Source organism: Entelurus aequoreus, linkage group LG05 (genome assembly GCF_033978785.1).
Source record: "Entelurus aequoreus isolate RoL-2023_Sb linkage group LG05, RoL_Eaeq_v1.1, whole genome shotgun sequence".
Lineage (NCBI taxonomy): Eukaryota > Metazoa > Chordata > Actinopteri > Syngnathiformes > Syngnathidae > Entelurus > Entelurus aequoreus.
This window is the reverse complement of record NC_084735.1, coordinates 13791248-13806538: the sequence shown is the minus strand read 5'-3', so window position 1 is coordinate 13806538 and position 15291 is coordinate 13791248. Positions and strand designations below refer to the sequence as shown.

Genomic DNA, 15291 nt, shown 5'->3' with positions numbered 1-15291 from the left:
ATATTTTAAAGACTTGGTCTTCACTTGTTTAAATAAATTCATTAATTTTTTTACTTTGCTTCTTATAACTTTCAGAAAGACAATTTTAGAGCAAAAATACAACCTTAGAAATGATTTTAGGATTTTTAAACACATATACCTTTTTACCTGTTAAATTCCTTCCTCTTCTTTCCTGACAATTTAAATCCATGTTCAAGTAAATTTATTTTTTTTACTGTAAAGAATAATAAATAAATTTTAATTAAATTTTTCATTTTAGCTTCTGTTTTTTCGACGAAGAATATTTGTGAAATATTTCTTCAAACTTATTATGATTAAAATTCAAAAAAATTATTCTGGCAAATCTAGAAAATCTGTGGAATCAAATTTAAATCTTTTTTCAAAGTCTTTTGAATTTCTTTTAAAATTTTTGTTCTGGAAAATCTAGAAGAAATAATGATTTGTCTTTGTTAGAAATATAGCTTGGTCCAATTTGTTATATATTCTAACAAAGTGTAGATTGGATTTTAACCTATTTAAAACATGTCATCAAAATTCTAAAATTAATCTTAATCAGGAAAAATTACTAATGATGTTCCATAAATTCTTTTTTAAATTTTTTCAAAAAGATTCGAATTAGCTAGTTTTTCTCTTCTTTTTTTCGGTTGAATTTTGAATTTTAAAGAGTCGAAATTGAAGATAAACTATGTTTCAAAATGTAATTGTCATTTTTTTCGTGTTTTCTCCTTTTTTAAACCGTTCAATTAAGTGTAAATATCATTTATTATTAATAATAACATAGAGTTAAAGGTAAATTGAGCAAATTGGCTATTTCCTGGCAATTTATATAAGTGTGTATCAAACTGGTAGCCCTTCGCATTAATCAGTACCCAAGAAGTAGCTCTTGGTTTCAAAAAGGTTGGTGACCCCTGCTGTAGAGTATAAATCACTTTGGGTATCATTCCAGGTGTATTAAAGCGCTAAACAAGTACATTCACAATCTGGGGTATGTTGGGATCTTAAGGTCTGTTAATCATTTCCCGAGTCCATGGACTTCTTCTAATAAAAGTAGATAGGCTCTCGCCCCAAAAAAGCACCCCTAAAAGTCCCAAACCCATTTTAGTGTGCCTCAACTCATCCTAAAAAGGTGTTTTCCCTCGACCTTAACTAGGCACTCATATCAGTGGTGTGTTCCCGGAGCTGTAAAACCCCAGGAACACAAAAGTCATGGAATAAAGCAGGCTTCTTAAAAAAGAAGAAAGCTCTTGGAAGGCACTATTTCACAGATTCACAACAACAGATGGGAGCGGCCACAAATCCAGTAGCGTCTTAATGTGATTTTGCGCTCGCCTGGAGGCACAACATACACCTGACACCCAATTGGACTCGCTCCAGCAGATTTAGAGTAGTGAGTTAACACAGCCAGACGCGGCTCCAAAGAGAGGAGGATCACTGGAGGTCGTACCTGTGGTTTGGTTTCCCAGACACGGAAGAAGTCTCCGGTCATGCTCCGCATCATCTGCCCTCCCTTCTTCCTCTCACTGGCCCAGACATCCACGTCCTTGCCAACCACCAAAGAACCGTTGAGCTGCAGCATAGGCTGGTCTCCCGGCCGCGTCAGCCACTCCACCATCCACTTGGGCTGTCTGCACGTTCCAGTGTACTTCACATCCACCAGGCCCATCCCGGGGATTCCCTCCAGGGCGTACTTCAGGTCCTCCTGACTGATGTCCACCGACAGACCTGGGAACCACAACTGGTCGGTGACTTTTCCGCAGGAGCTGCCGACACAGTTTAGGTGGGCGAGTTTCCAGAATGTCTACAATGCATCTGGGCTACCTTCAACACGCTGCCCATTCATCTCCACGCCGAAGGTGCCGTTCAGAGGCGGGGTGGCTCTGTGAGGGCGAGTAACTGTGACGATGGCGGCACCTTCCTGAAACGCAGCCGAGTCCTCGCTGCTGTTGGTCCTCTACAAGAGTAGACACGTTTCAAGTGACGCCAAAATCTCAATCATGGCGGACACTGACACCGTTGAACAATGTACAAAACCCAAAAGCAGTGAAGTTGTCACGTTGTGTAAATGGTAAATAAAAAGAGAATACAATTATTTGCAAATCCTTTTCAACTTATATTCAATTGAATAGACTGCAAAGACAAGATATTTAACGTTCCAACTGGAAAACTTTGTTATTTTTTGCAAATATTAGCTTATTTGGAATTTGATGCCTGCAACATGTTTCAAAAAAGCTGGCACAAGTGGCAAAAAAAGAGTGAGAAAGTAGAGGAATGCTCATCAATGACTTATTTGGAACATCCCGCAGGTGAACAGGCTAATTGGGAACAGGTGGGTGCCATGATTGGGTATAAAAGCAGCTTCCATGAAATGCTCAGTCATTCACAAACAAGGACGGGGCGAGGGTCACCACTTTGTCAACAAATGCCCGAGCAAATTGTTGAAGAACAAGTTTTCTCAACCAGCTATTGAAAGAAATTTTTGGGGATTTCACCATCTACGGTCTGTAATACCATCAAAAGGTTCAGAGAATCCGGAGAAATCACTGCACATAAGCCATGATATTACACACCTTGGATCCCTCAGGCGGTACTGCATCAAAAAGCGTCATCACTGTGTAAAGGATATCACCACATGGGCTCAGGAACACTTCAGAAAACCACTGTCAGTAACTACAGTTGGTCGCTACATCTGTAAGTGCAAGTTAAAACTCTACTATGGGGCGGTATGGCGTAGTGGGTAGAGCGGGCGTGCCAGAAACCTGAGGGTTGCAGGTTCGCTCCCCGCCTCTTGACATCCAAATCGCTGCCGTTGTGTCCTTGGGCAGGACACTTCACCCTTGCCCCCGGTGCCGCTCACACTGGTGAATGAATGTTGAATGAATGACAGGTGGTGGTCGGAGGGGCCGTAGGCGCAAATTGGCAGCCTCGCTTCCGTCAGTCTACCCCAGGGCAGCTGTGGCTACAAATGTAGCTTACCACCACCAGGTGTGAATGAATGATGGGTTCCCACTTCTCTGTGAGCGCTTTGAGTATCTAATAATAGAAAAGCGCGATATAAAATCTAATCCATTATTATTATTATTATTATTACTATGCAAAGCGAAAGCCATTTATCGACAACACCCAGAAACTATTCAAATGAATATAAATTGAAAAGGATTTGCAAATCATTGCATACTGTTTTTGTTTACGGTTTTCACAAAGTGCCAACTTTACTGGTTTTGTATCTGTATCTACCATCCCTGCGTGTCTTTGTTAGACCGCATCGTGTCAGTATCAGCTCTTATTCTTCTCGTGTTTGCATTCCCTGTCATGGCCTTCAAACCTAAACCTTGTTGAAATCTAATCCTGGCATTGCAAGAGAATGATCTAAATAAGTAAAGTTATCTTCCAAATCTTTCTCCCAACGGTAGGTCCATTTCCGTTGACGACTTACCTGCAGGAAGCCAACGTCTATGAGGGGGAACCCAAAGCCGCAGTCCAGTGGTGTGGCTGTGATCTCAAAGCTGGCCTGCGACCCGTTGGAGTTGGTCTCTTTCACGACAGAGATCTCCTTGAAAGCAAGACCTGTGCTCTCAAACGGCGGCGGCCTCCTCTTGCCAGGAACAGCTACCGGAAGAACCCAAGCGACAGAGACGTGTCACGTTTGGTCTGGACCTTAGCCAAAATGGAACCGCAATGCGGCTGCACACCGTATTCCTCCTCTGTGGTGGACCTCTTGCCGATGTGGACGGCATCCACGTAGAAGTCTTCCCCGGACTCGTCTTTGTAGAGATAAACCTCCAGGACGGTGTAGGCGCTTCCAACGTAGTCCGTCTGCAGAGACGTCTGCAAGTCCACACACTTGTAACTCCACCTGCGCAGAGCAAGTCATCAAAGTCACCATCTCTAGTCTGGACTAATCCAGATTTACGGGATGGACCATTTTCACTGACTTGTAGCCTTTGGTAAAGACGGTGTTGATCTTTGCCGTCTTGGTCTTGATTTGGTCTTCTTCATCAGTGTAAGTAAATTTTATGCCAATTTCATCTTTGAACATTCCCTTATGTGCAAAGCAGAGCTGGAAGGGCAAAGAGATTTTAGAAAAGTGGCTGAACCAACCAAAAGAGCATCTTTGTGTGTTATTGTACCGTCGGATGCTGCTTCAGGGAAATGCCCCCGTAGGCCGCACCGGACCGCGTCCTGTAACTTTCCTTGAAAAGAACCTCGGCATTCTCCAGCGACCACGATCCGCAGAAGGCACCGTTTTTAACCCGTGTCCCTTTGGCGCCGCCGAACTGTGCCAGGCAAGAAAAGTCATGTCGTTTCGAAGAATTATTCCGTTGTGACGATCCGGTTCATCACCGACCGTGTCGTGGTCATCTTCATAGTCCTTGAAGAACTTCACGTCCCGTCCTTCCTCGGTGACGATCTCAACCGGACACTCGGCCTTCATCATGTCCTCCAGAGCCCACTGGACCTGGTCAAAGTCCGAACAAAACGGCCGTTGAACGAGCGGTGTATGGAAGTATTATTGTAGCAGTTCCCGTGTCTGTGTACTCATTTGTGTGTCTGTATCTCAATCTGTGTGTGTGGAAAAAAAACACACACACACAAATCAGAATACGGCCATACCAATTACAACAGGCACATGCATATTTGATTACACACATTTTTGCGATACAAACACACAAATTAGTCCACAGACACGATTACAGACGGACACGTATTTTGCTACAATACTACTTCCTAATGCCTGGTTCACACCAACGGCGCTTGCCGCGCTTTAAAGCGGCGAGCAAAGCGCCGTCATTTTTGTCAATTTTTCCACGTATATCCCGATCTCCGAAGTAATGTTATGCTTTGATACGCTCTGATACGAATTAGTTGCCGCTTTGGGGGGACGAATTACCGTTCCTCACGATTTGATGCCGCTTTGATATGCTTTAAATCACGCTTTGATACGTTTTATTACTCTTTATTGAACTTTATTATGCTTTGATGCGATCCTGACGCTTTAAATCAGGCTCTGACACGATTATCAAGCTCTGTTGTGCATTGGAATTAATGTGTCATGAACATTATGAACATTAATTTGTAAAAATGACTTTGAAATGTGATATTGTTATGTCCTGGGTATGACGTTAAACTACATCCAGGCATGGGTATGACGTTAAACTACATCCAGGCATGAGATGGGAGGTTGTGTGTGGGGTTAGTGAGTCCCAACTAACGTCTATAAAATGCACACAAAGAACCGTTTGCACCTTCTCTTGTGACTGGCGGGCGGTCAGCGCCATAAAGCTGAGCGGGTCCCTGGGTAATTGGGGCGCGGACAACCAACAGGACAGACTAAGTTCAACAGCCCAGTAAGGCAATTAGTCTAGGAGAAGGATCTCTGATATAAAATACCCCTTCCAACCCGCACCAAGCCAGCGTGAAAGGTGTAGGCTAATAACCAGCATGAAGAGTACGCTAAGAGAGATCGTTCACTATGGCAGAAACATGCTGAGGCTTTCGTCCAGCAGTGGACTGACAACGGCTGCTGATGATGATGATTGTTATGTAATTATGTGCAATTTGGAAGATGCTGTGATTATTATTTTGTGAATTTGATGAATAAATTGCGTGCGCACACATAATATAATAAAAAAGAGAAATATGATAAACAAATAAGTAAAAAAAAAAAGTGAAAACTCAGTATACTAAGTTTTCCCCACATTTTTTTTAGATTTATCTATTTATTTGATTTCTCTTTTTGTTTTATTATATACAGGATAAAACACATAATGTAATAAAATAGAGAAATATGATAAACAAATAAGTAAAAAAAAAATGTGAAAAACTCAGTATACTGTTTTCCACACATTTTTTATATTCATTTATTTTTTCAATTTCTCTTTTTTTCCGTTATATTATGTTTATTATTTATTATTTATTATGTTTTATATTCATTTATTTTTTCAATTTCTCTTCTTTTTTCGTTATATTATGTTTATTATTTATTGTTTAATATGTTTTATATTCATTTATTTTTTCAATTTCTCTTTTTTTTCGTTATATTATGTTTATTATTTATTATGTTTTATATTCATTTATTTTTTCAATTCATCTTCTTTTTTCGTTATATTATGTTTATTATTTATTATGTTTTATATTCATTTATTTTTTCAATTTATCTTCTTTTTTCGTTATATTATGTTTATTATTTATTGTTTATTATGTTTTATATTCATTTATTTTTTCAATTTCTCTTTTTTTTCTGTTATATTATGTTTATTATTTATTATGTTTTATATTCTTTTTTTTTTCAATTTATCTTCTTTTTTCGTTATATTATGTTTATTATTTATTATGTTTTATATTCATTTATTTTTTCAATTTCTCTTCTTTTTTCGTTATATTACGTTTATTATTTATTATGTTTTATATTCATTTATTTTTTCAATTTCTCTTTTTTTCCCGATATATTATGTTTATTATTTATTATGTTTTATATCTTCGTTTCTTTTATTTCTTTGTCATCTTAATAAATATCTATCTTTCATTTCTTATGCTAGTTGACAATAATAAAAGGCATTTCTTTTATTTTTTATATTCAATGTCACTAGTCAATATCACAGTCACTTCCTATTTGTAGTTGTAGACTGGGGTCCGCGCTTTGAACCAAGATCTGTTAAGCTTTCCTACGCTTTGAGTCAAGCTTTGCTGAGCTTTTTCAGGCTTTGTCACGCTTTGATACGCTCTCTGCGCTTTATTCCATCCTTGACAGAGCGCCGAATTTTTTAAAACCGTTTAAAAAAATTTGGCGCACTTGCCGCAGGTCCCGCTTCACTACAAGCTTTCCCACGATCCATTACGATCCTCACGCTTTAATCAGGCTTTGTTACGCTTTACCGCCGCTTTGCATGCCGCTTTAAAGCGCCGTCAAAGCGCTGTTGGTGTGAACCTAGCATTAGCAGTGTTCGACTGGCTTTAGTTGAGTATGGGCACGGTTTTTAACTGGCAACCTACCTCTGAGTCATTGGCACTGCTGGGAATGGGCTTAGTGGGTATGCCCCCCCAGACCAAGGTGAACGTGGCCATGTTGCTCCTGCCCTTGGTCACCTCTGTGACGGTGATGTTGGTGTCCAAACCCAGGCTTTCGTAGCGGAGAGGCCTGAAATCACCTGCAGCCGGGGGAAAAACAAGGATGAAGTCCCGCTGGACCGCATCCCCGGGAATCGGTTTTAGCTTCTCACCCCGGTCGGAATCGAACGTGACCGTGAAATGAACTCCGTCGCTGTCCTCGTCCCTGCTAACCCGAACCGAGTCGGGTTTGATGGACCACAGATTGTTCAAGGCTCTCTCCACCACGTTTTCCGCGGCGCTGACAGCAATCGGGCCTGAAGAGATTCAACCTCAGCAAAAAGACCGAGGGCGGGAGTGTTCCGGTCTCACACAGTTCACCATGTCCACATTACCAGTGCTGACGTCTTCATAGTGCAGGCTGAAGTAGGTGCTTCCACACTGGAGGCCCACACAGGCGCTACTCACACTCACCTTCTGCACCTCCTGAACGCCACTAACCTTGTCAGGCCACGCCTCCAAGGTCACCACCTGGAAGATGTGACCCACATGTCTTGGACTGACCGGAGTCTCCTTATCGAAAATCTATTCGGAGCCTCCGCTTACCTGCTTTTCGTCAAAGGCCTCGTAGTTCACCGTGACAACCTGGACCTCGTTGACGGCATCGTCTGACTGCTCCTCGGTAAACCAGCTCTCGGGTCGGAACATGGCCAGGTTGATGCCGGCTGCACCGTTATATTCCTGATGCAGGATTTCAATGTAGTAGCTGCGGGACAAAGACAAATAAAACTTGTGGCCCACATAAAATGACATGGTGGGCCATTAAAAATAATGTGGCAGACCACATAGAGCAGTGGTCCCAAACCTTTTTGTACTTGCGGACCGGTCAATGTTTGAAAATTTGTCCCACGGACCGAGGGGTGGGGGTTCGTAAAAAAAAAATAAAAAATTTTTTTTTTTTTTGTCATAAAGAAATACAATCATGTGTGCTTACGGACTGTATCCCTGCAGACTGTATTGATTTATATTGATTAATAATGTATATATTGTGATTTTTATGTTGATTTAATTTAAAAAAATAAAAAAATACAAATAAAAAACAATTATTATTATTATTTTTTAAATTTTTTTATTTCTTGTGCGGCCGCGGCCCGGTACCAATCGGTCCACGGACCGGTACCGGGCCGCGGCCCGGTGGTTGGGGACCACTGACATAGAGGATGGGGCGGACTACAAAAAAAGATGTGGTGGACTACATGAAATGATATGCCGTGCCACATTAAAATGATGTGACAGGCCACGATAAAATGATATAGGGGACCAAATAAAATGACTTGGCTGCCCACATAAATTCTGTGGTGGGCCACTTTTAAGAACTGGCGGTCCATATTCAAATGAAATGGTGATCCACAATAAAATGATGTGGTGGGCCATTTTAAATGATATGGCGGACCACATAACATGATGTGGCGAACTACATAAAATGATGTCACAGGCCACAATAAATTGATGTGACAGGCCATGATAAAATGATATAGGGGATTCCGTGGTGGGCCACTTTAATGACACAGTGGGCCATGGAAAAATCATTTGTCGGGCCACTTAAATAACATGGCGGACCACATAAAGTAAACTGGCGGCCCATATTCAAATGAAGTGGCTATCCACGATAAAATGATGTGGTGGGCCAGGTTAAATGGTATAGCAGACCACATAAAAAGCCATGTTAAAATGACATAAAAAATATGTATAAAATTATTATATTTATATAGAGCTTTTCTCTTGTGACTCAAAGCGCTCATATATATATATATAGTAAATACATGTATATGTATATATATATATATATATATAAGTGTCATATGTATATATGTATACACTACCGTTCAAAAGTTTGGGGTCACCCAAACAATTTTGTGGAATAGCCTTCATTTCTAAGAACAAGAATAGACTGTCGAGTTTCAGATGAAAGTTCTCTTTTTCTGGCCATTTTGAGCGTTTAATTGACCCCACAAATGTGATGCTCCAGAAACTCAATCTGCTCAAAGGAAGGTCAGTTTTGTAGCTTCTGTAACGAGCTAAAGTGTTTTCAGATGTGTAAACATGATTGCACAAGGGTTTTCTAATCATCAATTAGCCTTCTGAGCCAATGAGCAAACACATTGTACCATTAGAACACTGGAGTGATAGTTTCTGGAAATGGGCCTCTATACACCTATGTAGATATTGCACCAAAAACCAGACATTTGCAGCTAGAATAGTCATTTACCACATTAGCAATGTATAGAGTGTATTTCTTTCAAGTTAAGACTAGTTTAAAGTTATCTTCATTGAAAAGTACAGTGCTTTTCCTTAAAAAATAAGGACATTTCAATGTGACCCCAAACTTTTGAACGGTAGTGTATAAATATACCTATACATATACTGTATATGTCATATATAACCCCTCTCAGTGGCCTTGTGGTTAGAGTGTCCGCCCTGAGATTGGCAGGTTGTGAGTTCAAACCCCGGCCGAGTCATACCAAAGACTATACAAATGGGACCCATTACCTCCCTGCTTGGCACTCAGCACCAAGTGTCGGAAATAGGGGTTGAATCACCAAAAATGATTCCCGAATAACTTTAGAATTTTTTATGGTGGTTGGCTGTTTTCTATAATATCCACAAAGTTCAGTGAGCAGGTTGTCTTACGTGTAACATGTTTGTTGACTTTTTTTTTTGCGCCGGTCGAATTGTTTTTTCCTGTGCTATGACTAGGGAAGGTTGTTTGGATTGGGTCATATAAGTGAATGCTGCGCTTGCTCGTTAAACTCGTGCCGTAGTTTGGACTCGATGTCTTAGATGGACTCACACTTTTCCTTTCTCGAGAGCCATGACTTCAGACTTCTGCGATTCCAATTTTGTGTAGTCGCCAACGTAGTACGGCTGGTAAGCCACTTGGACCTGAATGGAAGTTAGTGAAACATGTTTTCTGACATTTAGACATCGGGAGGAATGATTTGAAGTTATCATGCCTTGTCTTCCGGGCGACTGGAGTTGCTGAAGTACAGCTGGCATTTATCGTCGCAGTTGAGGTAAATGGTGTAGTTGCCGCTGGCCGGCGGCACGAAGAAGCCTCTGGTTCTGGTGCTCAAGTCGTGCAGCTCATGGGGGAAGTTGTGCGGCATGGAGTCGATCCACTGCGACCAGTATCCCTCTTTGCTCTCGTTGTAGCTCTGGATGTCGCTCAGGTCTCCGGACCTGGTGTTGTTCCACAGCTCCATCTTGAGGCCTCGGCCACCTGGTTCCAAGGGGACAAAGGTCATTTCCGTGACAAATACTTCTAATATGGATTATTTATTATGAGCCGGGGATGTCATTGTGGCTTGTGCAGCCCTTTGAGACACTAGTGATTAGGGCCATATAAAATCAACTTTGATTGATTGATTTGGCCCACTCACAACGAAAATAACAACAACAAAAATCTCACTATTTTAACGACCCGTGCCACATTCTAGAAATACTATTACAAAAAACATAAAGAAGTTGATCAAAAGAGCCTGTTTTTTTTATTAAAACTGTCATTGCGCAAAAATAATAATGAATCAAAATCAATGTTGTTATGAAATATTGACCTGTTGAAGGCTCCAATTATTTATACTCCAATTAAGTATTTATGCTCCAATGAAGATTATTTATACTGATGAATAATGAATTATTTATACTCCAATGAAAATACTCCAATGTTGTTATGAAATATTGACCTGTTGAAGGCTCCAATTATTAACAAATATTCCACTTTGAAATGTTTTTTTGGGGGAAAATATTCCATATTTTCTGCGTTTGTCATAAAAAAAAATATCAAGTGTTCTATAACAAAAAGGGCATTAAAAAACAACAAAAACATAAAACAAATAATAAAAACCTATAATGGCCAAAAAAATCTGAATTTGAGCTAAAGCAAGGGTCTCCCCCCCGGTATCTTGCCGAGTAGGATGTTTGATTAGTGCTTATTCGTCGCCATCTTGTGGACAATGTGAGTGACTCAGGCCAGACCATGAAAGCTACTTTCTAGGGAGTGCATGCACAGCATTTACTCATACAACCCAATTCAAACCACCTTCCCTAGTCATGGCGTGGTAAAAAAATAAATAAAATCAACAACACAAAAAAATCAACACACATGGTCACACAAAACACAACCTGCCCACTGAACCTTGTGGAAATTATTAAAAAAAACAGCCTACCACCATAAAAAAATTGCTCAAAAACTAATAATGAATGAAAATCAAATATGTTATGATTTGTTTTCCTATTAAAGCTCCAATGACTTCCACTTTGAAAAAAAATTGGCGGGAAAATGTTGCATATTTTGTGTTTTTGCCATAAAAAACATAGTTTTCTTTAACAAAAAGGGCATAAAACATTTTTTTAAATTAGACTTGATATTGACAGACAGATCTGAAGTTTGGACACCCCTGAGCTAGTGTATGTAATCATATTGTGTGGGTGAGTGTTCTCCTTTTCAAAATAATTTGTGGCCCTTTCAGAGATCACATTGAGTTCCCCTTAAAACATTCACATCTAGCACAATGAGATGTACGTATGGGATAAAGTTAAAGTTAAAGTACCAATGATTGTCACACACACACTAGGTGTGGTGAAATTTGTCCTCTGCATTTGACCTATCCCCTTGTTCACCCCCTGGGAGGTGAGGGGAGCAGTGGGCCGGGAATCATTTTTGGTGATTTAACCCCCAATTCCAACCCTTGATGCTGAGTGCCAAGCAGGGAGGTAATGGGTCCCATTTTTATCGTCTTTGGTATGACTCGGCCGGGGTTTGAACTCACAACCTACCCATCTCAGGGCGGACACTCTAACCACTAGGCCACTGAGAAAACATTCGCATCTAGCACAATGAGATGTACGTATGGGATAAAACATTCACATCTAGCACAATGAGATGTACGTATGGGATAAAATCTCGTAGTACACACAAGGTGTTGACGAGAGATAACCAGTCACGGCGTGTTCCTTTGAAATGGTGCATGTTTTCACTTCAAAGGCCGCGTTGAGTCACGGTCTCCGGTGCGTGCGAGTGGACGACCCGGAGATAAGCGTCACGTCAAAGTCCTCACCTGGATAGATTGTTGTGTTGCGCTCGTCGTCTGTCATCTGCCGCTTGGCTGTCACGCACGTGATCTCGCTGTCGCGCACGCTCTGGATTTCACACGGCAGTCCTGCAGCCAATCACATGTTAGTGTTGTTGTTTGCCTTGGAACAAGACAATGCATCACCGTCTTTTGGAACATTCAGTTTTTCCCCAAGCCGCCATTTACACCCTACTTCGCCACTGCAGATTTTTCAGTACCAAACATTCGGTTCGGTAAAGGTTTACCGAAATTTACAGTAATGCACTGTAAAAACGGTCAAAAAATTGGCTGCTCAGTCACCGGAATTTTCCAGTAAAAATAGCAGTGGTACGGTTTTCCATTCACAGTAATGCACTGTAAAAACAATGGCTGTACATTTTTTGTTAAAAAATATAAAACAGCAGTTCAATCAATAGAATTTTACAGTAAAAATAACAGTGTTACCGTGTTTCAGTTTACAGTACTGCACTATAAAAATAAACGGTAAAAAAACTGGCAGCTCATTCTCCAAAATTTTACTGTAGAAATAGCAGTGGTACCGTTTTTCCATTTACAGTAATGCACTGTAAAAACAATGGCTGTAGATCTTTTGTTTTAAAAAAAAAACAGCAGTTCAGTCAATAGAATTTTACAGTAAAAATAACAGTGATACCGATTTCTATTTAAATGTGCTGTAAAAACAAAAACCAGATGTTATGGTTAAAAAAGTAGCAGTTCAATCAATAGAATTTTACAGGAAAAATAACGGTGGTACTGTTTTCCAATTACAGTAATGCACTGTATAAACAACAACCGTAGATTTTACGGTAAAAAAAATGGGCAGCTCAGCCGCCAAAATTTTACAGTAAAAATAACAGTGGTAGCGTTTTTCCATTTACAGTAATGCACTGTAAAAACACCAACCAGATTTTATGGTTAAATAAACAGCAGTTCAGTCAATAGAATTTTACAGGAAAAATAACGGTGGTACTGTTTTCCATTCACAGTAATGTACTGTATAAACAACAACTGTAGATTTTACGGTAAAAAAATGGGCAGCTCAGCCGCCAAAATTTTACAGTAAAAATAACAGTGGTAGCGTTTTTCCATTTACAGTAATGCACTGTAAAAACACCAACCAGATTTTATGGTTAAATAAACAGCAGTTCAGTCAATAGAATTTTACAGTAAAAATAACAGTGGTAGTGTTTTCTATATACAATAATACACTGTAAAAACAACAACTGTAGATTTTACAGTAAAAAAAAAAAAAAAAGCAGGTCAGTTGCAAGACTTTTGCAGTAAAAATAACAGTGGTATCATTTTTCGATTTACAGTAATGTACTGTAAAAAACAACGAACGGTTAAAAAAAAACTGGCAGGTCATTTTCCAAAATTTTACAGTAAAAATAACAGTGGTCCTGTTTTCTGTTTACAGTGACGCATTGTAAAAACCATACTCGTAGATTTTACGGTAAGAAAAAAATGGTGGCTCAGTTGCAAAAATTTCACAGTACAAATAATAGTGGTATTGTTTTCCATTTACAGTAATGCACTGTAAAAACAATAGCTGTAGATCTTTTGTTAAAAAAAAAAAAACAGTTCAGTCAATAGAATTTTACAGTAAAAATAACAGTGGTACTGTTTTCCATTTACAGTAATGTACTGTAAAAACAACAACCAGATGTTATGGTTAAAAAAACAGCAGTTCAGTCAATAGAATTTTACAGTAAAAATAACAGTGGTACTGTTTTCTATATACAGTAACACACTGTAAACACAACAACTGTAGATTTTACAGTAAAAAAAAAAGCAGCTCAGTTACAAGACTTTTGCAGTAAAAATAACAGTGGTATCATTTTTCGATTTACAGTAATGCGCTGTAAAAAACAACGAACGGTTAAAAAAAAAACTGGCAGGTCATTTTCCAAAATTTTACAGTAAAAATAACAGTGGTCCTGTTTTCTGTTTACAGTAATATACTGTAAAAACTACAACCAGCTTTTTCACGTAAGCTGTGGAATGTTGCAGTTGAACTAGTTCCCTGGTGGTTTGTTGTCATGTTGCAGAACAATGGCTGCCAAGACTCTTTGTGTTATCATGTTGCGTGTTTGCATTGTGTGCCGTGACTGACACACTCTTTGTGTTACCATGTTGTGTGTTTGCATTGTGTGCTGTGACTGACACACAATGATTTCTTGTGCTTACCTCCCACCAGCACACGTGCCGGGCCGTCCGTCTGGTCGAAGAAGCGCCCGTGGACGGTCAGCAGGGTTCCGCCCAGGACGCTGCCGTGGGACGGCGTGACCCCGGCGACCTCTGAAGGTGCAGATGTTAGTGTCAGGTGGAGGGCGGAGAGCGAAGGTGAGGTTACCTGCGTAGGTCTGGAACATTCCCAACTTGTGCAGGGCTGAGACTCTGTAGACCTTCTTGTCTGCTGAGCTCCTGCATGGCATGGAAGTACTCATCAGTATTCTTATTTAACAACCACATTGCTTCCCATTCATCCTGATTCTTAATACATTCATCATTTTCAAAAATCAATTCAAAACACTTTTTTTTTTTCAATATATACAAGAACCCATTTTAAAAAGGAGGTTTTTAGGCCTTCTCCTTACAACTAGAAGGAGCTTTTCTAACCTGTTTTGAATTTTATTTGAAAAATGTTTAAACACTGTTTGAATCGAGAATCAATTCTGAATCAAATCCTCACCCCAGGAATATTTACATATATACATGTATAGACACTATATAAATATATATATACATACATATATATATATATGTATATATACATATATACATATATATATATATATATATATATATATATATATATATATATATATATGTATATATATAGATATGTATATATATATATATATATATAGATATGTATATATATATATCTATATATATACATATCTATATATATATATATATATATATATATACATATGTATATACATATCTATATATATATATATATATATATATATATACATATATATATATATATATATATATATACATATCTATATATATATAGATATGTATATATACATATTTATATAGATATGTATATATACATATATATATATGTATATATACATATCTATATATATATATATATATA

General features: G+C 39.0%; 1 protein-coding gene across 1 annotated transcript in view; it reads right to left on the bottom strand.

Annotated features, from left to right (window-relative positions):
- LOC133649749 (fibrocystin-L-like) overlaps positions 1-14611 on the bottom strand; it is a 67050-nt gene extending 52439 nt beyond the window's left edge. The window contains exons 1-16 of the mRNA XM_062046404.1: positions 14530-14611; positions 14364-14474; positions 12162-12263; positions 10059-10324; positions 9896-9987; positions 7651-7810; positions 7440-7575; positions 7218-7361; positions 6991-7145; positions 4346-4456; positions 4128-4274; positions 3933-4057; positions 3690-3853; positions 3434-3606; positions 1819-1951; positions 1445-1722 (exon numbers count right to left, since the gene is read on the bottom strand). Coding sequence (XP_061902388.1) covers positions 1445-1722; positions 1819-1951; positions 3434-3606; positions 3690-3853; positions 3933-4057; positions 4128-4274; positions 4346-4456; positions 6991-7145; positions 7218-7361; positions 7440-7575; positions 7651-7810; positions 9896-9987; positions 10059-10324; positions 12162-12263; positions 14364-14474; positions 14530-14611 — 2379 coding nt within the window. The remainder of the gene's footprint in view (positions 1-1444; positions 1723-1818; positions 1952-3433; positions 3607-3689; positions 3854-3932; positions 4058-4127; positions 4275-4345; positions 4457-6990; positions 7146-7217; positions 7362-7439; positions 7576-7650; positions 7811-9895; positions 9988-10058; positions 10325-12161; positions 12264-14363; positions 14475-14529) is intronic.
- Positions 14612-15291: the final 680 nt, after the last annotated feature.